Source organism: Drosophila elegans, unplaced genomic scaffold, assembly GCF_018152505.1.
Source record: "Drosophila elegans isolate 14027-0461.03 unplaced genomic scaffold, ASM1815250v1 contig_183, whole genome shotgun sequence".
NCBI classification, from domain to species: domain Eukaryota; kingdom Metazoa; phylum Arthropoda; class Insecta; order Diptera; family Drosophilidae; genus Drosophila; species Drosophila elegans.
Genome location: NW_024545550.1, coordinates 3,822,618 through 3,846,830, shown reverse-complemented (window position 1 = coordinate 3,846,830; position 24,213 = coordinate 3,822,618). Strand labels below are relative to the sequence as shown.

The following is a 24,213-nucleotide window of genomic DNA, read 5'->3' as shown; positions in this document are numbered from 1 at the left end:
GCTTCCATCAGTGCAAAAAAAGTGAAAACATATTGAGCTTTAAGTATTTATTGGTTTAAACTCACTAAAATATTGAATGTTCTGCTGGGAGGAGGTATATTTATTGCGGGTTTTTTAGATTTTAAGGGCTTTTCGGACGCCTCACATAACTTCAGCGGAAGGAGGAGCACCACGTGGGGGCTTGCACTTGTTGAAGTACTCCTTCATGTCGGTGCACTCCTGGGAGTCATTTCTAATCGAGTCCGGGCAATTCTTCATCAGATTGCGGTACAGACAGCCCATCAAGTGACCGGCGTCATGGGGACAGATGGGCAATCCAGGTGGCGGCGAAGGGCGTGCTGGTAAGTTTTCCTCGAACTCCACAATCTTGGCGACACATGTGGTGAAGGCCTGGGTGGCCGCAGTCTGCAGCTCGGCACTGTCCTTGAACACCACCTGCAGATGGCTCTGCAGCTTGTCCTGATCCAGATTCCGGTTCTGATAGATGCCCGTTTCGTTGAAGATGCAAGAGAAGAAGCACTGAAAGGGGGATAATCCGCGTCACAACGATCCCATGTCCTGTTCCCGAGATACTCACCGATGGTGGATGGGGATGGTGATGACGGCGCCTGCTCTCAAAGGATCCACTGGCCTCGCCAGTTGTTGGTGGCGGTGGGGTCACCTCAAACCTCGAACACTTCTCCTTCAACTCGTCGGTCACGAAATCCGGCATGGGACAGCAGGTTTTGGGATTCACAAACGCTGGTCGCCTGCTGCAGTCAACGTCGGCCAAGGTGGCTGCATTCTGTCAATGGATTAGTTACAACCGGGCTAAAATCGCGTGATCCCAATTCATCATACCAAGCAGAACCCGACGACGAGCAGTAATAGTTGCGATTTCGAAAGCATTTTCGGTTTGGCGGCTCAAAATTAAACTGATTCTCTAGTTGACATGGGCCCTCAATTTATAGAGCCCACCGAACGAACGAAAAAAAGACAGTCATTGATATATGTATATGATTACTATAGTTTTGATTGTGTGTGCACGTCAATTACATTTTTTTTGCCTTTTCATTTCAGTTCGGTTGCAATTATTTCAATTGGCCAGAAACCATGCAAAGGGCTCCATATATATATCAGATTTATCACTAATCTCACTTTCACACTCAATGGCAATTCTTTGGGAGTTACCTAAAATCTACACGGTGTTATTAAACTTACAATTCACAATTGCAGCTCGGTTACAAACACAAAGGTTTCATTCAGACACATTAATTGAAATAATTGGAACATGTTTTAATAGAGCGAATTAAGCCAATAATTACATTTAATGTGACACTAAAAAAAAATTGTGAAATACTTGTGGGCATGACTGATGAGTAAACAAATTAAATGGGTGTACTTTCGGGGGATGAGATACATGAGTCCCATTTCGCAGAAATTCGTTTTAATTTGTGCTTGCTACTGCCATTCATTTAATGTACAGGTAACTTTGAACTGAGGCGCTGGTTCAACGCGCAGCCAATGTCGATTCAGTTCATCCCTTGAGGGTCAGTTGCGTCACAGCCTCTTTGACGGTGGGGTACTGAAACTTGAAGCCCGACGAGATGGCTTTCTGGGGCTTCACTTTGGCTCCGCTCAGGACGAGGGCTGCCCGCTCTTTGCCAAACACGGCATGGACCACAAACTCCGGGACACTGAAGAGGCAGGGACGATGGAGGGCTTTGGCAAAGGCCTGGCAAGAGAAGGAGTTATTTAAATCAGGTCTTCTCTTAAGAAGTTAGAAGCTCCTACTTTGCTAAACTCCAAATTGCTGACTATTTCGGGAGCCACGGCATTGACCACTCCGGGGACTGGCTTCTCCACGATGTGCTGTATCAGGCTGCACAGGTCCTGCATGTGTATCCAGGGCATGATTTGCTTGCCACTGCCCAAAGGGCCGCCGACTCCCAGCTTGAAGGGCAGCCACATGGACTGAACCATGCCACCGCCGTGACCCACCACAGCACCGCATCTTAGGATGGTCTGGAAGGGATTGTATTTGAGTTGTATTACTGCGAATTCCTAAGCTTCTCTAAGGGCAACTCACGCATTTGCAATCCTGCTCGTCGCCGGTGTGGGCAGCCTCCTCCCAGGCCAGGCACAACCGGGACATGTAGTCGAATCCCTGCACCTGGTCATCCTCGGTGTAAACCTTGGACTCCGACGGTGGATAGTGGCTAACGCCGCAGAAATTCACAAACGAGCTGACCTGGGGAGCCGCCCTGATGGCCTGAGCCAGTGTTTTGGACGAGTTGATGCGCGAGTTCCACACGTTCTGCTGGAATCCTGGGGTCCAGCGCCTCGTCGGATCCAGGGTGTTCTGACCGGTGGCATTTACCACAGCGTTCACGGAGCTCGGTATCCCGTTCTTCTCCAGCTCGTGCCAGGTGATGCGCTTGGGACCTGGCATCCGGGAGATCACCGTCACATCGTAGCCCTTTTGGGTCAGGTGCTTCTCGAGATTGCGGCCAATAAAGCCGGTGCCGCCACCTGAGCGAGAGTCCGGGTTAGTTCGCCTGGCCAGAGGCCTTGGTTTCCATCTTTGGACCTACCTATCAGCGCGTGCCTCGACATTTTTAGCCGAATCTCAAGATCTTGGATGGTTTTTGCCAATTACGACACTTTGCAAAACGTAATGTAATCAATAAACAGCTGATTTGGCACGCAGCTGCCAGACTAATGTATTTGAATGGCATACTCGTGCTGCCACTCTTTAAAAACTTTGAAATTAATGCCGCCAAAAATGAGAAAGTTGTGGAAAAAATACTAAAATGTTTCAAGAGCAGCAACCTTTTTAAAAATAGTTATACATTAAAAAGAATTAATTTGTAGTCACGTATATCTTTAATGAAACAAATGTTTACCTATCTCAATCGTAATATTATAAATATAATATTTTCATAAGGAGTAACACAGCTCTACAATCAAATCAATTTTCAGTACGTAAAATTTATATATTTAATTTTCATATAAAATTAACACCTAGATATTCTTTTAAAGTCAGCCATTAAAGTTGATCAAAAACTGACCTAAGAGAGTTTCATATCGCCAATGTTCAATGACTTTTTGGGACGTCGTCCGCAGAGGCTTTTAGTGTCACTCCCGCACAGCATTTAAAGTGCACCGATAAGCGGAATAAAGGGCAGACAATAAACTTAAATTGCAAAGGCGCTTATCGCTTTAAGTTGAGCGTTAAAAGGAGCAGACCCCGCGATCCCCAATAAAAGTGCAAATTTCGCATAAAACGCCTGCAGCCAACTATAATACAAGTGGCTATGACGCTTTCACTCCACATGCCCGAACATATATTGGTATATATCGTATATATGGACAGACATCGGGCAGACGCATGTGGCCAAGTTAATGGCGGACGACGGAGCCAAGTTCAAGTGCAGCAGACGACATAACGTCATATCCTTCGCTTGGCTGCGTGTTGTTTTGTTTTCGTGGCAAGTCATTGGAAACTCATTTGCATACACAGTGAAGGCATTAACCAACCCGACTTTCTCCGCTTCCGCCCCCACTTACTCAAAGTGGGGGTGTGGCTGCCTTTTTGGGCAAAGAATTTGCATTAAGCGCTGCAATTATTGCGCTTCATTGAGTGAGAAAGGCGTAGTGATGGCGTAATAAAAAGGATCTGGGGCCATAATTACGGGGTCTGGCGCTTTTATCTAGTCCTGCAATCAGGCAGTAATCACGTACAAGCCGGCTGAATTACGGCCAACAAGCGTGCATATAGTTTTAGGGGGCAAAAACAGAATATTGGGTTCATATTACTATCTGTGCATTTAAACTAGTTTTCTATTTCGTTTTAATGTTAGTTTTTAAAGGATATTTATTTGTTAATTAAAAACAGTAGACTTACTTTTTAAAATTTTTTTTTATTGTACTATGCATATTTATACTCCTTCTGTTATGTTTGAGTCATAACTTCATTTATAACAAGTTGGGTTATGACTGCCTTTTATAATCTGATACCTGAATTAAATCTTCTTTTGTCTTCTATCTTTTTTCTCTTCGTATTCCAATGACAGTCGTCATCGATACTTGAACGTGGGTTAATGGGCTCCGGCAATAGAACTTTAATTTCCACAGCGCTCTTGCCTCTGACACTTGTCACTGATAAAACAAAAGTGGAAAAGCGTAGTGGAAAAACTTTCTAGACAAAGGGAAAATATGGAAACGATGATGGAAAGGATCTGCAAAAAAAAGTTGTCTCGTGTCTCGTTGTTTGAGTTGCACTTCCGGTGGCAATGCAGCTACACAGATACGGATACTCAGCTTGTATCTTTTGCACACTGTCGGTTTGGGGACAAACTTCTTTGTTTGTTTTATTGACAAACAGACAGAGCGACGAAGTTGCAAAGTCAATGGCACAAACATGGACGAAAATCGGAATATGCATCCAATATATGCACCCATCCATATTCATCCACATCCACCCACCGAGGTGATTTGTGTAACATGTGGGTGGAACTGGCATGGCTTGGCATCCACACCACATCTCACTGGCCATTGACACACCACACACTCCCTGACAGTTTTATGTGCGGTCTGTGTCGCTGTGTCGCTATTTTGCTTTTTTGCTTTTTTTGCCGCCTTGCGGTTGTCTGGCGGGGATCGGGAGTTGGGATCGGGATCGGGGATTAGCCGGGTCTGACAGTTGGTCACCTCGGTGGCACAGCATATAACTTAATTCTGTCATAATTGCGATGCAGCTAACAAGTTTGTGCAATCCAAACTCGGCATGGCACACGGTGAAAAATCATTAAATAATTTATTTAATATAAGTGGAATTCACAAAAAATGTTTAAATTATGATCGTTTATCTTTGATTATAAAATTAAAACAAAAATCTTGCTGTTAAACCGATTTTACTAAACGTTTACTTTTTATTTGTAACTCACATGACCTCTTTAAATTTATAGATCAACCCTTTTAAACGTCAAATAAAACCTGAAACGCTCATACTTAAAATACATTTTCTATAATTTAAATAAAATGTTATAATTTTTTAGAAAAATTCCTCAGCTTATGTTCGAAAAAATGTCACTACACTCTCTCAGTGACTTTGAAAAGCAAACTCTAACTTGTGCAACAAACAGGCAGTTGGTTTTTTAGTTTTATAAATAGTTGAAAAGCCCAGAATGCAGCAAAGTTCAGGGTTCAAACTTTTCACCAGCCGACCAGAGACAAGTTGGGTAAAAAGTTTCGTTTATTGCTCTTGACGTTAATTGAAATTTGGCCAGGCCAGTCCAATCCAGTGGAGTTCAGTGCAGTCCGACTAATTGGCATTGGCCAAGGTGTTGCGATCCTGTGGTTATCTCCATTACATTAGTTGGCCTGCTCACCCCATCAAATTGGCCATAATTGAATTCGAAGTTTTGGCATTCCATTCTGACCTACGAAGTTTTTGCGTCGTTTCGATGTGTTTTTTGCGACTTGCTTAAAGGAAAGTTCAAAAGCATCATAAACAATCTTATGGAGCGCACATATCGCGCAGACAATTTGTCTGCCATGAAATATAAAACTGGGTCAGACGAAGTGGCGGCGCCGCCGAAAGATTGCCGCAGACAGCGTCTTGGTGGTCGCCAATCCTCATCCTCCATCCTCCATCCTCGTCGAGCTCACCCATTCCAATGTGGATTCAGTAAGGCATCACCCATTCCATTGTGGATTCAGTGAGGCATCTCCGCCGAATTTTTGCCACGAGGTAAGGCGAGAAGTCAGCGATGTGGGTCAAAAGTCATGGCGCGCCAGTTTGTCTCATCAATTTTAACAACTTTGCGAAAGAATGTGTTCTTTTTGTTTTGGGGGGGACATGTTTTGTCCGCATCCTGTGCATTTTTCCACTAAAAAGTCACCATTAACGGCTATAATTAGCTGCCTGCGAAACTTCAGCACTTCAAAGGCTGTATTTTGTCAAGCGGATGCCGCCTGAAAGGATCTGCTCTGTGCGTTTCTGACAGTCTGGATCACCCGGCCAGCAGATCAAAGGGAAATTGCTGGAAAATCGAAATTAGATTGGACTCGGCGTGGCTGAGTTTTCTCTGTATGAATAATGCAACTGGACGGCACGGAACGGGACGGTCGCATATCAATTAATGGGAAAAGCGAATTACGATGCCAGCTACTTGGCACTCACCCACTTTCCCGGCACCGCAAACTCGTTATCCATCAATATCGCTGATGGCCACAAACGGTGAACGGCTAAGACAGAAACCAAGCCAAGAAAGACTCTACACCAGTGCACCTGCATCGCTGAGAGACAAGTGCCTGCGGCACTGGCCATTTCGGTGTGTGTATAAAATGATTGGGGATGTGAGGCAAGTGGGTCCACTTTTACTGCCCCACAGACCCACCTGTTTGGGCTTTGGCAAAGGTCCCCACTCTCGATTTCATCAGGCAACTCTTTCGGAAGGAGCTGCATCACTGCATCACTCATCAATCAAGGGCAATCGAGAGGGCAAGTTGAGCTGCTGGAATGCCTAATTGCAGCTCCTGGCCAATTGTCGCCAAAAACTTGTGCATAGCTGCACTGTAATAAATCTTTTAAAGTCAATAAAATATATACTTTTATCAAGAAATGTGGTAAACAAAAATAAATGTTTTTAAAAATGTGTTTTTGGAGAAGCATACAAATTAGGATATTTTAAAATTAGTTGACAAATAAAATGATACAAATATCAACTGTTCATATTGTATTTTAAATATTTTTTATGTGTTTTAAAGTTTAAAAAAATTTGTATTAAAAACAGTTATCATATCGGAACAAATATATATCGTTTTCAGCAAGAATAAAATGAAATGCTGTTGAGAATGATTCGAATTTAATTAATGAGAAAAAACTTAAGTTATAAAATAAGTCGCTTAAAGTGTTTTATGTGTTTCCAAAACGAATTTCAAGCCACAAAAATGTAAACGAATACTTTAGAAATACCACAAAACATCAACTTGGGAATTTTGATACGAAATTGTAGCGTTCATTATTATATTTTTTCGTGCAGCAGCTGTTTCCTCTGAAATCCTTGTAAATTGCTTTAATTATTTAAACAGTTTTGCAGCATATTCGAGTGACAAACCTGCCTTTGCTCAACGACAAAGGCAGGTGAACTGAAATAATTCACACCTGCAGCCGGCCTACGTGCAATTATTGACATTCAGTTTTGTAATAAAATATCAGTCCCAACCCAGCGACCTAAAATTAATTAGGCTTTTAATATTTATGCTTTTAATGTTTTGCATTTGGTGGCGACAGGTCGCCAAGGACGCGAGTGACAGGCTACCCAGGTCCCAGAACCCAGGACTCAGGACTCAGGACTCAGGACTAAGGACTCTGTTCAGAACTGGCTTTCGTGTATGCGGGCAATTAATAAGCCCGAAATGCGACCGTAATTCAAGCCAGCTTGGGAGTCCGACGCGCTGTCCTGCGAAAGGGTGCAAGATAAGTATCTATTATAAATATGCATTCTATATACTATGTCGGCGGCCAGCACAGACGACATTAAAGCGTGTCCGACAAGTCCGACGAGCCCATTCCACACTCCACATTCCGCATCAGAAATTGAATGTCTGCGGCTGTTTCATTGAAGGAGACGCAGCCTTTCAACCGCTTCCACTTTCCATGTCGTCGGCTCCCGGGGCACTGTTCCATTCATGGACCTTTGCTATTCTTCGTCTATATCAAACTTGACAGCAAAAAAGGGGTCTTTCATTTGCCCGTCAGTCAGGCCACCCAATTCCTGAGGCTCTAAAAAATATTAATCAGATTGCTAAACTTTGATATCCTGACTTTCCATTAAGGAACATTTTTTGTAAAAATTCTCATTATTACGGTTTAAAATCAACAGCCACATTATTAAACCTTTCTGTTGGGTCTTTAAAGAAACAACAAACTTATATCTTTAATTTGGCTTGGATAGAATAAAAAATTTGGTTAAGAAAGCACGATAGTAACACAATTAAATTTTTAATGTTAAGTAAAATCCAATTTGAGGCTAAAAAAGGTTTAATTAATTTTGATCCAACAAAGCTTTTTGTAGCCAAATTCAAAAACTTTAAAATTAAAAAAAAATTGTTAAACTTTTCTATTTTTGATATTTTTTTTCAAAAATGTTGTAATAATTTGATAGTTGAGATTTACGATATTAATATAATTAAAATTGTCAAACGATATCATATAGCTGCCTTTGAACGGCAGAATAATTTAAATGAAAGTCACCATAGCTTCAATGTTTTTAAACATTTTCGCATATAAATCAAAATTTAAGTGTTTTCAAGAATATTTAAATTTTGCTATAGCTGTTTTCCTTCTTGCTTTTTGTATGACCAATGGACCCACAATGATTGGACAATAATGTGTACCTACCTCACAGCTCAGTAATTCCAGAGCACTGCTATGGGCCATGTTTTACTCTCAAAATTATGTTTTGGTCGAAAATGGGCTGCTACTTTCACTCGTCTCGTTTCGGTTATCGATACACAACAATCGCAGCAATCGACGTTGAAGCAATGAAATTAGCGAACCGCAAACAAGACTTCAAATTACCTGCATTCATCCCGCCGAATCAGATACAATCCACAGTCGATGCATATTCGCACCGGGCTGTCAGATTTCTGGAGAAGCGGGGAAGACGATGCTAAAAAATATATACATATGTGTATATGTATACGAGGTATTGATCGTATCGATTGCAATCGACAGCCGTTCACAATGGATCAGCCAGTAAATCAGGAATGAAAAGAAAGAGACTGGTGGATGTGAAGTGAAAGAGATGGCCGCGCGGAAAAGAAAAGAGCAATTGCATCGAGGCAAACATCCGCATCTCCATCGCCATCGCCATCTCATCTCCGCATGGCACACTTCCAACTGCGGCGCATAATTAAAATGCAACATAAATAAACATAAACACACATAAAGCTGTGATAAATTGGCCAGCGACGCAGCGGAAATGTGCGTTAATCCAATTAAATGGGCCATTTGCATGGCTGAAATGCGAAAATGTTGTTCATTAAAATTGGCAATACTTGCTATAGGCATATAGACCATTCGTCTAATATTAATGCCATTTAAACGGCTTCTGCAGCTGCAGTTGTAGTTGCAATTGCAGTTGGCACAGGACCCTCGTTGAGTCGGGGGTCAATTCCGGATTTGGGACAATGTCCTGCCACCAACTTATCGTCTAGTCACTGTCTCTGGCCAGCTTGTTTGTTTTGGCCACCACTCCGTTCCTTTGTTTGGGTTGCTTTGACCTCAGGCGGTTTTCTTCGCACAGTGGTTTCTGCGTCTTTTTCCATGCAGAGAGGAAAATAGTTTTCAGTTTTCAAAAGTTCGTTCTTTAAATGGTTCCACACCACAAAATACTTTTATAGCTGAACGATAAAAAAATAAAAAAATAAAATGTTTATTATATAAACATTGTCATAATGAACTAAAAACATAAATAATAAGGCCTTCAAAACTACTACAATTTTAAAAAGTTAAGTTAAGTTAAATTTTTCTCTACATATAGAGCAATACTTAAAAGGCCTTTTTGTATTCCCAAAAATAATTTTTGGAAATTATAGGTCCACTTACTTTTAGATAGATAGTATTGAGAAAAAATGGTATAAAATTAAATAAACATTATATATCCAAAAATTCTTTAACTCTAATTCTTGGTAAAATATTGAAAATATATGGGTTAAATATAAATTAATTTCTTCTAATCATGGTAAGCAAATGGCTAAAATATGAACCAGAATAGGTTTACGAGTTAGTTTCTTATAATATAGACTTTAAATTTAATTCCTAATTTAATATAGATCTTAGAAAATGTTGTATATTTATATATGCGTCATAAATACGAATTAGCATTATTTAATAATTTATTTTATTTTGTCTGCATCATGTAAACATCCATTAAGCAGCGATTTGAACAAATCAAAGTCAGCAGCAGACAGAAGTGGGACTGCCACTCCATTCCCATTTCCCCCCGTGCGATGGCCACGTGCCGAATGGATGATAACACGGGCACAGAGGCCGAATCCTTGCAAATAAACTGCAGCGTAATGGGGCCCATTGTACAGTGCAAACACTGTTTACACAGACGCCAGCCACCCTGGGGAGTATACTCCTTGAAGGGAGGAGGGGATTGGGCAAGGGCGACCCCTCTAAAGTTTAACTTGTTCAATTTGCATGAGTCGCGGGCCGCAGTATAAACGATACTTTGCCCGAAAAGTTTGTCCATAAAGCAGCTACAAAAACAGACAGAGCACATGGACAGGGGGTAATAATGAGCACGCGTCCCTTTGTCACCATCACGACACATATTCCCATTCCATGTCCATGTCCTTTGGCTGTTAAGCCGCCACCAAAGCAAACGGACACGTGCGCCCAAAAAAATGGAAGTAGTGACTAAGACAAAGGGATTTCAGGGGCTCAAAGATCCCCAAGATTTTTTGCCAGCCAAAGCTTAGATTATTTTAGTTTGTAGTTTAAAATTCCCTACATTTCCCCTTTTAATCTAAACATTTCAAAATTAACCCTCTTTAAATCTTAGTTTACGTACGCCCCTGTAAAAAAAGTTGCTTTGCTGGGAGAGGTGATTTCTGTTACGGGGTGGGAAACGCTTGCTGACGGATTGTTTACAAGAAGCCGAGTCCTTTGAAAACGCTTTCTAATGGCCAGTTCCCAGTTTTTGCAGGGCTTCCTTCGCTGACCTTGGCTGCAACCCTGGCAATGGCTGGAAATTTGCATACTACGCATTCGTTTTGAAGATGGCAACCCTCCTGTGGTGACAATTAATTTCGTACAGCTCATTAGGCGGTAAGAAACTTTCTTCGAGGGTGGTTTAAAATATGGATTTGAAACCTGTCATTCCGGCAAATGGAAGTCTATAAAAGTTTACATTTTGGGTCCCTTCTGTTTTGTTTTGTTATATTCTATTAGCGAGGTGGTGTGGCAAGGTCAATTAGGCAATTTCACGCTGGCAAGGCTGTAAATCACATTGAATGCAACTCTGGAAGTGTCAAGAACTGAAAAGAAGGACATTTTAAGTTTAGTAACTCTGTGAAAATATGGAAAAAGTCCAAAAATCCATTAAGGGGAAGATTACCTCCGACGAAGAGTTTGTCATGGAGGCGGATAGGCCGACCCATAGCAGCAGTTCCAACGAGGAAAGCGACGAGGAGATGGAGGATGGAGGTCGGCAGGATCAAAAAAATGTGGATGCCATCATCGCCGAGATGGACGAGCAGGAGGCGGCAGGTCGGCAGGACAAGGAAAGCGAGGAGGACCAGCGCGAGATGTATGGTGAGTGGTTTGCCGAGGTGATAAGTTCATAAACATCCCGAAACTTCTTTCAGAGCTGAGTCTCCTTTCGCCGGCTGCCATGGTTGCCCACATCGAGCGTCTGGAGAAGGATCTCTACGAACTTAGTCTGCGGGAAGCCAGGGAACTCAACCGGAGCAAACACCTGCGCATCTTTGGCCACTCCCGCCGTCGCTCCAACAAGTGAACGAGTGGCAAATCTGCTTAAATACTATATGTACGATGTGATGACTTTGATGGTATCAAATAAAGGCTAAAGGCTCGTCAACGAAAGTGACTCCATCTCCCTTCCGTTTCCAGTGGCAAAAGCATAGCTCCACATCGCCCAAGTGGCCAGATGGGCGAGGAAATGCCGCAGAGTCGGAGGCAAAGTCCCATGAAAGCCGCTTACAGGGCTTAATTTCTCGAAATGGACATGCCATCGACATTCGCCCACGACTTTGCCTCCATCATACGCCTATTACAGTGAAACTTCTTTTGCTTGAACTTACAGAAACTCCTACACTTTTTAGATGTTTTATTTAAAAAAGGTTACAAATTGTGTCATATATACTAAACTATACTTATATGAATTTTTAACTATTGGGTAAGAAAAATTTCTCTCACATTTTATAATATGATTTTAATTATGTTTAATAACTGGTATTTCATTTTAGATTTTATATCTTCACAGTTTACATTCTCATTATTCAAACAAGAGGTTTGTGGAAGATACATAATATTAAAACAAATAGTCATCAGCTTTAAAGATAAATACTTTTTAAACTGATCAATAATAACAAAATTCAAGAAATTAAATTGAATGGAATTGAATGCTACAAACATTTGCTGCGTATTTGGGAAACTTTAAGGTAGGAAAAATCTCAAGCAAATGATAATACATATCATCATATCAGGTATAGAGCTCAACTACTTTGGTGTCCATTTATTCTTTTTATATACAGCCTAATTTGTATAATTTATAAATTTCCATTTCTGAAAGCTCCCCTGTAGCAACTAGGAAATGCACATGGCACATGGGACATGGGAAGCGGGGACAGTGCGTCTGGGATTGGGCATTAATCGTGCATTAGAGTCTAGAGTTTGGACGGCCGGAGCTGTGGCATCCGCTCCGATGGGCTTCCTGTGCGCTTAGTGGCCGCTCCCCTCGGTCTTCCTGGCTCGGAACTCGCGGTGGAGTAACTCAATTCAAAGCAAATAGTAGCCAGTTTATCACATGGATTTGTGCTAATTTTTCCATTTCCTCCATGCCCATTGGGAGTTGTGAACCCGATCCGAATTGGAGTTGGGAGTTGGGAGTTGGCCCCGGCTCTCAAGTTTCCCCAAGTTCTTAAGTTGATTAAATTTCACGCGATTTGATTCGATTTTCAATTATACCAAATACCAAATACCGAGTACCGAATCCATTATGCTAAACAAATACATCTCCCGTATTTTCAGTTGCTACTGCGTGTCAGTTATCAATGCCCACAGAAAAAAAAAAAAAAGGGAAAGCCATGGAAATGAGGAGGAGTTGGGCAAAGCTTTTTGATGCCCGTCCAAACAACTTCCTGGCATATCCTTTCGACTGTCTGTCTGTCTGCCTGTCTATCTGTGGGATGGTGATGGTGATGCAGTCGCTCATCTCCTGCCCTCCGAAAAAGCAGTTGTTGTTGTTGTTGTTGTTGTCGCTTTTTTTGGTGGTTGCGGGTGCAAATGTTTATGGGCTTCAAAGGGATTCCCCGTCAGTTTGGACGATTTGGGGTTTGTCACAACACGGCATTACCCAGACTCCGCCAAAAACGACATTTGAATGCAACATGTGTCCAGAATTTGGGCTTTGTTAATTTCCAACCCTCAAGGTCTTAAGGGTGGAAGTGGAAAACCCCCCAGTCCCACCCACCAACTAATAGAATATGCTCATTATGGGATTCCGAGTTGAGTGGGTTTCAGTGTTCTACGCATAACTCAAACTAAATTATTATAAATGAATTCATAATCTTCTTCAAGGTGAAGGGGTGGATTCAAGTCCGTGCCTCCACCAAAAAGAATGTCATATATTCAAATGTGAGGGAAAGGATTCGCCATTTATTGAAGTGCCTGCACTGATTGAATATACTGCGCATTTAACGCGGGGGATGAGAACTTACTTCCCTTTTATGACCAAAATTTATTGGCCCGTTTTGATGCCAGTTATAAAGTGATTTAGTTTTGGAAAAAAAACCTTTACTTACAAAGAATATAGCTTCGTTTTATACCATCTATGCGGTTTAATCCTTAACAAGTTAAATAATGTTCTGTTATTTCAACGTTTTTTCGAAGAGACTTATAATTTAATATTGAAATGACTGAATCCATTTTAATTTAGCCAATATCAAAGGAAATTCTGATGAATGGAAATTGAAAAGGTACACGTAGACACATTTGTATAGTTCAATGATTTTATTGATTGGGAAAATGCCTGCATGTCTGTAATTAAATTAAAGAATGCAGCTAACGATTTACAACCATAAAGTAATCTTCATATTGAACCAAATTTAATTAAAAAGGTTTTTATTTAAAAAAAAAAAAGAATTTAGAATTTAGAAAATAAAAGCAGTTTATGAGAAATTTTAATTAAATTAATATAATTAACTAATTTGTTATTGATAAACAACAGAGTCATTTGAAGGTATAAATTAAGAATGCATGCAACTTTCTGTGGAAAAAGTTCTTTTTTTAGCATTTCTTGATTTATTTATTTATTTTTTTATAAGAAAAGATTTCTTATAGTTTCGTAACACACTGTAGTATATAGTTATATGTAAGTTATGCCGGTCTGGGAATGCATTTAATTACCTGAACAAACGGTAGCAGCGTAAGTGTATATATCTAATTATGGTTAAGTGGTAGCAACTGGCACGCATTGTATGCTAATTTATGCAAATCGCGACACAAATCATATCAATTCCTCTTGCATTTAATTGCACCCTTTCCCCTAGTTATGTTGTGGAAACATAGCATTAAATTAGCCAAGTGCAGCATAAATTTCACACCGAAAATACAGAGAAAAATTGCGCTCCCAGGGCAATTCACTTGGCTGAAGCCATTGTCTCCTCTTTTCGTAGGGGGATGGGGTAAATGGGGGGTGGGAAAATGGAGGGACGGACAGAGGACAAAGAAAATCCCAACCAAGTTCGCTAAACTCAACGGCAGCATCTGCAAGCCATACAACAACAAAGGGAGCAGAGTAGCTATATCCTAGAAGGCAGACAAAGGATAAACAGATTCCTGGCCGGCGCATCCTTTTTGAACTGTGTTTATCAAACCGAAGTCGTGTTTATGTTGGGATGTGGCTCCACCTGATCCAACGGCTTCATTTCTATTCAAATATTCTAGACTGCTCACTTGGGCGCAGTTTGAGCCCCCAACCAATAACGTGGGGGAATTCCTCCACTGTGCAGGTTAAAAAACTCATTAGGAAAATCCTTGGGCGACGGAAATTAAATAAAATCCTATTAGGCGCTCTATTTGCTGCTGTGTCAGTGGGAGGGAAATGGGCAACGGGAAACGGGAAAAAGTGCGGTCTGGAAAAACTCCACACTTAATTTATGTGCACGCATTTCGTTCCCGTTACGACATTTCAGCACAGAACGAAATCTAATTATGATAGATAGCTGCTCCCAACTCATGCCAGTCGGTTTTTCCTTTCCCTGCCTTTTGGAAAAACTCGCGTGCAGGTGCATTTTGTCACTTGGCTGGCTGACAGCCGAAGATCTGCCTTAATAAAGATGGAAAAACAGGGCGGTTTTGGGGGCGGGATTAGGGAGGGGCTACGCACTAACTCCGAGGGGCGTACATCTATATCTTAACACATTGCTGATCAAAAGAATCCGAAAATGCTTTGATTTCACAGCTCTCTTTTCGTATTTTTGCATTTCCCGTTTCCGCATGCTCGGCTCTTTCCACTTGTGGATTTTGGTTTAGTAAATTTAATGGACATAACATAAAAATTGCTAAAGAAATATTTTTTCTGATCTTTAAATAATTTTTTTTAAAGAATTTAAAATAATTTAAAAAATTTCGATTTTAGGTTACATATTTATGTATAAATTCTTTTTCGACTTAATTTTATTTTATAGTGATTACAAAAATGATCGTTATCTGCAAAGTGAAAATTATATCCAAAGGCTATCAAATATATCAGAAAATAGAAATATTATGGTAAATTTTAAAGAAAAAACCCAACACTTCCCATTATATTCAGTTAAAGAATAAAATAAAATTGTAATAATAAAAGGAAATACATTTTTAATGTTGATGAAACTGATATGGCTGTATTTATATGTCTGCCCTGCAAAGGCAAACAAACATAGCTTTAGTAGGATGAGCTGGCCAAATGAAATTTTCGACAATTTGGCAAATGTTAACTTTGCTAATTTGCATAAACCGCAGCCGCCACAACAAAAAAAAAAACACAAAAAACACAAAAAACGAATGCCGTCAAGCCAACCCCCAAGAAGGGCAACACAAATTATAGAAAACTGCTGGCGAATGCAACATTTTCGAGGGGTTTGGTGGGGACGTGGGAAAGGGAAAGGGGGGCGGAGTCCCCGAGGGGGAGGAGGCGGTGTTGGCCAGACCAGACGACGACCAACTGACTGAGTCCTGCTGGATCCTGGCGGCTCACTTTCACTGAACGACTCGACAGTGAACCGTAATCCCCAGCGAAGGCTGCCAGACACGTGCTCACGACCCGGCAATTTGCGTGGCTGGGTGTGCGACGAGTGTATCTGTGTTTCGAAACTCTAATTCTGTGTGTGTCTCTGTGTGTGTGTGAGTGTGTTGCAAGAAGGACGATCCAAGGAGACCTAGACTAGAAGGCAAAGCCAAAACCAGTGAGAAAAATATAACGTCTGTAGGTTTACATTCACCAATTAAAACTACATTGTACAAAATTTTAATAATAATAAATATACTGACTATTTGTCTTGAATGATTTGACTCATTAAAATAACTTTAAGACAATAAGTTTTTGGAATTAGTCAACGATTGTTAGTTTTAAAATTTAGGGACTCTTTAAATTTGTTGTGATCGCCAGCCAATTATTAAAAATTAAACTAATTTGCTTATTAAAAATAATATTTACGCTTAAAATGGTGATGCAGTTACAAAACAAACTTACATATATCTTTTTAGGTTCTTAATCAAATGCCTTTCTCATACCTGTTATAAAATAATAAAAGTCTTTGCTTTTTTGAGTGTATAGTCAGCCACAAAAGTAAATGCAATGTTGGCACTCCCCGCGTTTCCTTTTTGAGCGGAAGTCTATGCGATAATGATGGATTGTGTACAACAATGCAAGGGTCCTGCGCCAGCCACCACCCCTTTTTGCGCCCAACCCAACGCCCTTTTTTAGCCACGAATCGTGGGCATTTGAGCATGTCGGAATTGTGAATTTTGAATAAGTTTTTGGCTAAATGATTTGATTATGTTTTGGGAATACGAATAATAAAAGGGGCAAGAAGGGAGGATGATTAGGGAAAAGGGAATTCTTCTCCATTTGTAGCCTGCTAATCAGGGTTTTTAAACTTGGCTTAAATGTTGTTGCTTTTAGATGCCGTCTTATACTCTCTACAAAAACACTTTTTTACAAAGCAATGCAAAATTCAGTTTTCAAGCTCTGACTTATACTTTCTCTCTCTTATAAAACACTCTTCTACCAAACAATGTGAAATGCAGTTTTCCAGCAATGCTTTTATTTTCTCTCTCTGAAAAAGCCGGCAACTTCGCTCTCCCTCAATCAGCTGTTGCGGCGAGTTCAGGCACTATGGTATAAGAGTGGGCGTATAAGGCAGCCACAGTTTCAATTCGCTCAGTCGTCAACGAAACATCGCCGCGCGCGGTTCATTGAAATCCGGTCCGCGCTCGCTTAACGTTTTCATTCTAACTTCTCGCCGGCAATCGTTTGTTGTTGTTCTCGAATGCGAATGTGTGGGAGTGTGTGGTGTAGAAATTCGAGCATGTGTGCGTTCTGCTGCAGCGGCACATAATTTTGCGCGTTTTGTGCGTTGACAGCTGCAAAAAAAAGAGTGCAGAAAAGTGCAAAGCAAAGGCCGACAGCAAAACAAACAACAAACAAACCAAGCAGAAGCCAAAAGAAACAACAAAACAGGCCGACACACACACCTGCTGCCCGTTGTCGTCGTTTTTGTTTGTGTTGGTGCTTTGGTCCAGGCGCAAAAGAAAAATAAGAAATAAATGCAAAAAGTGGCAGCAGGATAGCGAATCGTGATTTTCCGGCGAAATAGAGGAGCCTCCCAAGGAGAAGGGGAAGAAGAAGAGTGAGTTTCTATCGCCCAAGTTCAATGACTGCGGCCAGACTTAATGAGTTCCACCCTTTTGAACCGCTCCGAATGCCTGATAACAACAGGCGACAAAATCCCATTTACATATAATTATCTCCAACTGGCCCCCATCTCATCATTTTCACTTCTAATACAGTCAAAATTCTGTGTGTTAAGTCTTTTGAAATTATTGCCGAAAATTATTTCCTTAAATGTAGTTGTTTTTTAGTCAACCACTATTTCTTAAACTTTGGAAGTACACATACAAAAAGAGCAGGTGTCTTATTATATGAAGGCTTGACGAGAAAATCTTTAGCTTTGAATTTTGGCTTTCTTGGGTTAGAATTTTATAATTTACCTATTAATAATGGTTCCTACCAATTTTTGAAAAATATTTTGACGGCACATGAATATTTAAATACATTTCAGAACTGTTATTCATATCGTTGTCAATATTTTTTGCCTGTCACTTCCTAAAGTTGTTGCTATTATTTGCTATTATTATTTAATGCCACAAAAAGATTAAGGTCCTAGTTCAAATTCTGTAAGGAAATTTAAAGACCAATAAATATATAAATTGATAAAAGTGAAGCGAAAAAGTAGTTTCTTAAAAAACTTGCAAAAACTCCTAGTCTATAACAAACGCTTTTAGCTTTTAAAACATAAATTATTATTTTTGACTTAAAGCTGCCAAATAATTATACTTTTTCGTGACTCATAGTAAATTTGAGAAGCTGTAGGCGCCACTGAAAGATTTTTTTTGTGTATGTTTGCTCTGTCACTTAAATGAACTTGTCAATTGCTCAATGATTGCCGTCAATTATCAGTGTCATCGATGCTATCTGGCTGGCTGATAACCGTGGCGATAGCGATAGAGATTGGCAGTCAATATGCCATATACTTTGGACTTCTTGCGGAAAGGAAATCGAGCTGCTGATTTCGATTTCTATTCGACATCCACTCCGTTGCCTTGCACAACTTTCTGGGATCGGGCGTATGCGTAATATTATTGCGCATACGCCACATGGCGCCCCATCGATAAGAGCTCCCTGGTAATTGTTTATTGAATTTCGGTTTGTCATTGATTCAATTAATAATCCCAATAGGAATGAAAGAGGAATTGTGCTTGGGAATGGTAGCTGAAATTGCCACTGACTTCAATTCCAAAGCCATTTCGCAACCCTAATGGCTCAATGACTAATGGAAAGAGTACCCGCCTTTAGGAAAACGCATTTCTGATAAGATTAGGGCCGCATTTGTTCACTGGAAATTATTAATGAATTCTCCAAACCAAGTAAGCGAAATGCTGATGGTTCATTGCACAAGCATTCGCCAAAAGCACAACAAAAAAACGAATCAAAGAAAGAGGGGGAGAACTCTTCTCCAACCTTGGAATTATGCAACCTTAGCGCCGATTGCCATAAAGAAAACTCGGTACAAAAAAGTCAACACCAAAGACATGGCTGTGAGTGTAATTTCTAGCATTTTAATTACGACTGTTGCCACAACAATTATAATGGGTTCCACCCACCACCTCAGTCTACCTTCGCCTAAAAAAAAAAATCAACTGGCGCAATTTTCACGCACGTGCTGCCGCCACAAAAACCGGAAGCAGAAAGGTGCGCCTGCGTCCGAATTGGTGTGCGTGTTTTTTTAGAAAACATGGCTACACATGTACAATATTATTTGATTTGCATAATGAATGAAGACACCAAGCACGGGGCAGGGAAAAGGGTTTCTGCGGAAATTTAGTTTAAACTGAAATTAAATTAACTGCCATTATTTACGGTCAGCAAAACCACAAAATCCGCCACACATCAATTTTAAGGTGAGAAGCCACAGATAGATATGCAATGGTAATGAATGAAGTCACTTTTGCAGAGCAAACAGTAGGGAAAATTAATTTAAGAAACTTAGAGTTGTTTTGTTGCCCGTTTATTATTTAATTTGCCTGAAAAAAACCCACACAAAATGAAAACACAACTTAAAAAGGGAAGAAAGAAAAGTTGTATAGCAGAGTTTTATATAAAAACACAAATGACCATTTAAAGATAAAGAAGGACTTCTGTATAAATTGTTATTCCACAATAAATAAAAACTCTTAAAACAGTCTAGTGGAAGAAGCAAAAATAAGGCTTAATAAAAACCACAACAATTGTTCTGCGAACAAGTCAACAAAAATAAAATATATACATAAATGAATAAATAAATTGAAAAAAACTGCTTTAGAGTCTGGCAATTTTAGCTTTAGGAGCACTGGACAGGAAAGGATTAAGGCCAGCCAAAAAATAGAGAAAAGAAACATTTACTCCAGAAAAATGTTGCTGTCAACAGAACCACAGGAATTCACCGAAAAAAGGAGGTACTAAAGAATAAAGAGAGGGTGAGGTCGAAAAAGACTTCTCGTGTCGCTGGCAAATAAATAAAGCCACAGCTAGGGTTGTGCTGTTCCACATAAGCTGGCATTTGCATACGCATATGGATTGGGGTGGGGGTTAGGTTAATGGGGTGGGAGGCTACCCGTAGGTGGTGGCGCTATCCCAGTTGTATATCTTAACTACCTAACTTCTCGCTAGGTCTGCCCAACTGTCTGCCTATGCGAGTTGACAAACGCAAACACATCAGCCATAACCATATCTCATTTGGGCTCATATCATAAATTCCTTGAGGCAGAGCAGGGTGATGTGATGGAGATATGGAGCACTGGCAGAGAGCGCACTGTAGTTGTTGACTCTTCGCAATTCCATGGGGTCCAATCTCATGGCAAACCATTTGCTGGCACGCACTAATTTTTTCCTCTGCTCCCAGCGTTTTTTCTTCACTTTTTTTGGTGCTATTCAAAAGTTTTGTTTGGGGCACGTTTCGCATTTTATGGTGATTCGTTTTATGTCGTTTCTCCGCATTTAAATTTAAGTTTTATATGAATTTCAAGCAGGGCAAGGTTGGTTTGACACCTTTTCTCGAGCCCATTTTACGGTCAACAATTGAAATCAACACTTGGCTGTCTCGCTCCGTCTGTAGCTCTCACATACCCACTGTGGTATCTTTTCATTTGTATCTAAGCCTTTGTTTGCCTTGTAGTTTGCTGTGCTAGCCAGCAACTTGCCGAACTGGTTCTGATTCAAAAATTCATAACACAAACATCAGCCACATCCTACATGGCAACACCTTCCCCGTAGCCCCTGTTGGCTTTTAAATTTTGGCAACAGAACTTTTGTCGCCTGCGAGTCTTCAAACCGGTAACTGGCTTACTATACCATACTATATATATAGCCGTACGTTTTTAGTCAATGATGAAGCTAATGCCGAGATGGTGTCATATGTGTGTTTGTTTGCCTTGCGGTTGCTATTTTCGGTTTTGGCCACTTCCTGGGGCTCTTAATTGGTTATTTCATTTCATTATTCAATTTGCTACTTAATACAATTACTTTGTGTCCACCATTCACTCAATCTTTTGAGCCAGCTTATGTTACTCCAATTTACGCTAATTACCCAAGCAAATAATGAGGCTTCCGCTTCCGAATTTTATGGCTGCCTCCCCCACTTCGCCCCAATCTTATCTACGGCTAATCTGGCCAGAATCCACGAATATAGTATACTTTGAAAGCCCCCCAAATAGCGGAATTCTTGCCTTGGCATAGTTTCTGCTGACTGCCGCAGTCTATATAAACGCAGGGTTCAAGATAAAGCCAGCCGGAGATTTACAACATCGAGGTCAGTGGGTGGAGAAGTGGGTGGTAGTACAATCCACTAAGTCATAAGAAAACAGGAAGCGCGGAAAATGTTTGCCTAGCATAAATGTGTTTACATTTCCGCGACGGTTTACAATTGAGACTTTGGCTTAGACTGGAGCAATTTTCCATCAATTGATTGGGCTTGACAGGGGAGATAGTGAACAAATATTCCAGCACTGCTTTGCAAAGCTATAAATCTATGGGGAACAGCGGTGGGCTTCGGTCGAGATAGCGGGGTTCGATAAACTCATAAAATGAGGAGTACTTTTTGTGAATGGGAGCACAACAAATTGTTTAAAAAAAAGGTAATTTCAAAGATTGACAACAGAGACAGACTAGGGTTTTGTTTTTAAGGTTTGCGGAGGATAAATATATAAATGTCATGAAGACAACTAATAATAAAACCGAATAACAATTCAAAGTAAAGTTATTAGGGATTTTATGTTATTAGAATTTCCTACAACTATATAAATTTAATGGCATTTTATTGGCAAGATAATATAAAATTTTTGAAAATAGTTTTCTTGAATCAAAACTAAGTAGCTGAATAAAACATAAAAAACCTTCAAGGATTAAGGCTACAGTATTTATTCTTTTTAAGCATCCCAAGTAATTAAAAACTGTTTCGAAGGCATTTCCATCAGTAATACCAATCTAATCCGAAGAAGATTGGCAAATACAGCATTTTAATTGGATGGCAAAGGTAGTTTTTAGCACACTCGATGGCTCTCATTTCCCGTTTGCGAACACACCTGTATTTCCCGCCCTTACACCTGTCATCGAGAGGATTTCCGTAGTTGTTCTTGCGCACACCCCTCCTGCTGGCACTTCAATAAAAGTTGAAATTGAGCTGAAGCCAGAAAAAAGGAGAAAAAGGAGAGCCAGAACCGAAAGCCGAGGTAACAATTCCCCGATCGAAGTTTTATGGGTTAAATGTGAACTTTTATTGGCATTTATTATGGCCAGCACTTGAAGGGGGCGAATAGTTTACCTGTCAGTTTGCCAGGGAATGTAAATTTGATTGCATTTCACTCGATTAACCATCAAACTGGTGAAAACCAAACAAGTGGATGGGGAGTTCATGTATTTACACAGCCATATTTCTCTCTAATTGGACACACAAAGAACGCATAAAAATCTGGTTCGGAAATGCTGACAACTCGAAAACACACGAAAGTATCTATGCATCTGCGGAATACACAAATATGATTTTATATTTGCCCGCAGAGCAGGCATATTTTGGGTGGTCGCGGTCATGTACATAGCCATAAAACATATTTTTCACAGATTTATGATTTGTTTATTTTGCGCTCTCATTTCTCGATATGTTTTTCGCGGGGCAGTGAGGTAGCCAACTTGGCGACAAATTCGCTGTCAGCAAAAAAAAAAAAAGGAGACAAAACGCAGAAAGGAGACTCTTGTTATTTCTTTTTATTTGCCATCTTTCGCTTATTGGCATAAATGGACTTCTGCGTGCCTTTGGCGAGTCGCTGAGTCTGCGGATCCGCTGGGTTTATGTTTAATTATAAATCCCGTTGCTCAAGATATTTTCAAAAGGCGGCAAAAAGGGAGGAAAAAGGAGTTTTGCGATGCAGCTGCTGCTTCGTTTATGGGCAGCCATGCAACTCGAACCGAACTCAGCCAGCCATCCCCATCAGCGACTCGTCATCGGTGGCATCAGTTGGTGAAACTGCACCTCCCCCCTAAAACCCCCTGCCCAGCAGCCCACCACCCCCACACCCCTTGCAGGCATCCCCCTCGCATTTTACCAACCGTCGCCCCTGCCGCGACGTGCCCAAATTGCATTTGCATTCGAGTTATGTGCGCTAATTTCACGTTATGAAATTTTTATTTCGCACATTTGCTCGTCGCAGTTTTCTTGCCTCGTTTTTCATCTGCCAGTGGAAAAGATTTGGCCTCGCATACAAAAATCTCAACTAAATTGGGCAAAAACTGTGTATTTTTCTTGTCGTACAAGGCGTTTTATTTGGGTCTTGACAATATTTAGTGAGACTTTTGAAAATTCTTATTTGATTTGTATTGTTCTTGTAACAAATTGTTTTCTGTTATGCATACAAGTAGTTTTTGTATATAAATTGTAAGCTTTTTTCCCAGTTCAGGCATTAAACTATTACTTTCCTCAGACCATATCAAATTAATTCTATTAAGAAATCATCTTCATTGCTTTAGCTTTGGGTCAACAAAAGCGAGCTGGCGAATTCCTTAGCCAGTTGAGCGGGGATTGTTCTCTAATCTCGAGATGGTGGCATGTGGGTGACACTCCCACTCCCCTGCACTGCTGCACCGAAAACCCCCCTCGAAATGTGAGCAACTCTTTGTTGTTCAATCTGTGGGCGTTGAGTCTTGGATTTCACTTGCCGAAGAGTGCAAAGTAATCAGTAAAACGAGGGCAGGAGGAGCGGGAGAAACTGCACCGGCAGCCACTTGTAGGCCTCGAGTGTTGGTAAAAGCGTTTTGTATCTGTCGGATACAATGGGCCATAAATCAGAAGAGTTCCACTTGCCGGCGAGATTGCACTATTTTTGAGTTTGAGAAACTTTTGATATTTAGATGGTGGCTGCTTGTCGGTGGAGAATGGTTTCGGATCCAGAAGCACTGTTTTGCGGTGGTAATTGCACGCTCGCTGAGGCGTATCGTATGCGGCAGGTTTCCGTTGTTCATTCAGGGGAAAACGGGAAACCGGGAAAGCGGGATAAGAGGGAAAAGCGTAAAAAAGGGGGAACGACCCAAAATAGCGGCACATCCAATTGCGGAACATGAAGCATAACAAGGGCGGCACAGAAAAAAATATACTAAGTTCAGTACAAATTATCAGAATTAT

At 40.7% G+C, this 24,213-nt stretch overlaps 4 protein-coding genes across 8 annotated transcripts in view; 2 read left to right on the top strand and 2 right to left on the bottom strand.

The window, feature by feature from the left end:
• Nucleotides 1–32: 32 nt before the first annotated feature.
• LOC108145030 (general odorant-binding protein 67) lies at nucleotides 33–996 on the bottom strand. The gene is made up of 3 exons (XM_017270213.2): nucleotides 841–996; nucleotides 578–784; nucleotides 33–519 (listed from the first exon to the last, which is right to left on the bottom strand). Exons 1-3 carry the CDS (start codon nucleotides 886–888, stop codon nucleotides 142–144), a joined length of 633 nt encoding a protein of 210 aa, XP_017125702.1. The 5' UTR covers nucleotides 889–996; the 3' UTR covers nucleotides 33–141.
• A 258-nt stretch (nucleotides 997–1,254) lies between these two features.
• LOC108145029 (epimerase family protein SDR39U1) lies at nucleotides 1,255–2,689 on the bottom strand. The gene is made up of 4 exons (XM_017270212.2): nucleotides 2,574–2,689; nucleotides 2,069–2,511; nucleotides 1,774–2,004; nucleotides 1,255–1,714 (listed from the first exon to the last, which is right to left on the bottom strand). The coding sequence occupies exons 1-4, from the start codon at nucleotides 2,593–2,595 to the stop codon at nucleotides 1,517–1,519; spliced, it is 894 nt and encodes a 297-aa protein (XP_017125701.1). The 5' UTR covers nucleotides 2,596–2,689; the 3' UTR covers nucleotides 1,255–1,516.
• Nucleotides 2,690–10,938: 8,249 nt separating this feature from the next.
• On the top strand, nucleotides 10,939–11,591 carry LOC108144969. 2 transcript variants are annotated; one of them, XM_041707492.1, is made up of 2 exons: nucleotides 10,939–11,309; nucleotides 11,368–11,463. In XM_041707492.1, the coding sequence occupies exons 1-2, from the start codon at nucleotides 11,080–11,082 to the stop codon at nucleotides 11,438–11,440; spliced, it is 303 nt and encodes a 100-aa protein (XP_041563426.1). In that variant the 5' UTR covers nucleotides 10,939–11,079; the 3' UTR covers nucleotides 11,441–11,463. The 2 variants fall into 2 exon arrangements, with proteins under 2 accessions (XP_041563426.1, XP_017125606.1); XM_017270117.2 differs by having other exon boundaries at nucleotides 10,944–11,314; nucleotides 11,368–11,591.
• A 5,589-nt stretch (nucleotides 11,592–17,180) lies between these two features.
• The window catches only part of LOC108144989, a 39,736-nt gene continuing 32,703 nt past the window's right edge, over nucleotides 17,181–24,213 (top strand). For all 4 annotated transcript variants that reach the window (XM_017270145.2, XM_017270143.2, XM_017270144.2 and 1 more), the window contains exon 1: nucleotides 17,181–17,634. The gene's annotated coding sequence lies outside the window, so the exon portion shown is untranslated. The remainder of the gene's footprint in view (nucleotides 17,635–24,213) is intronic.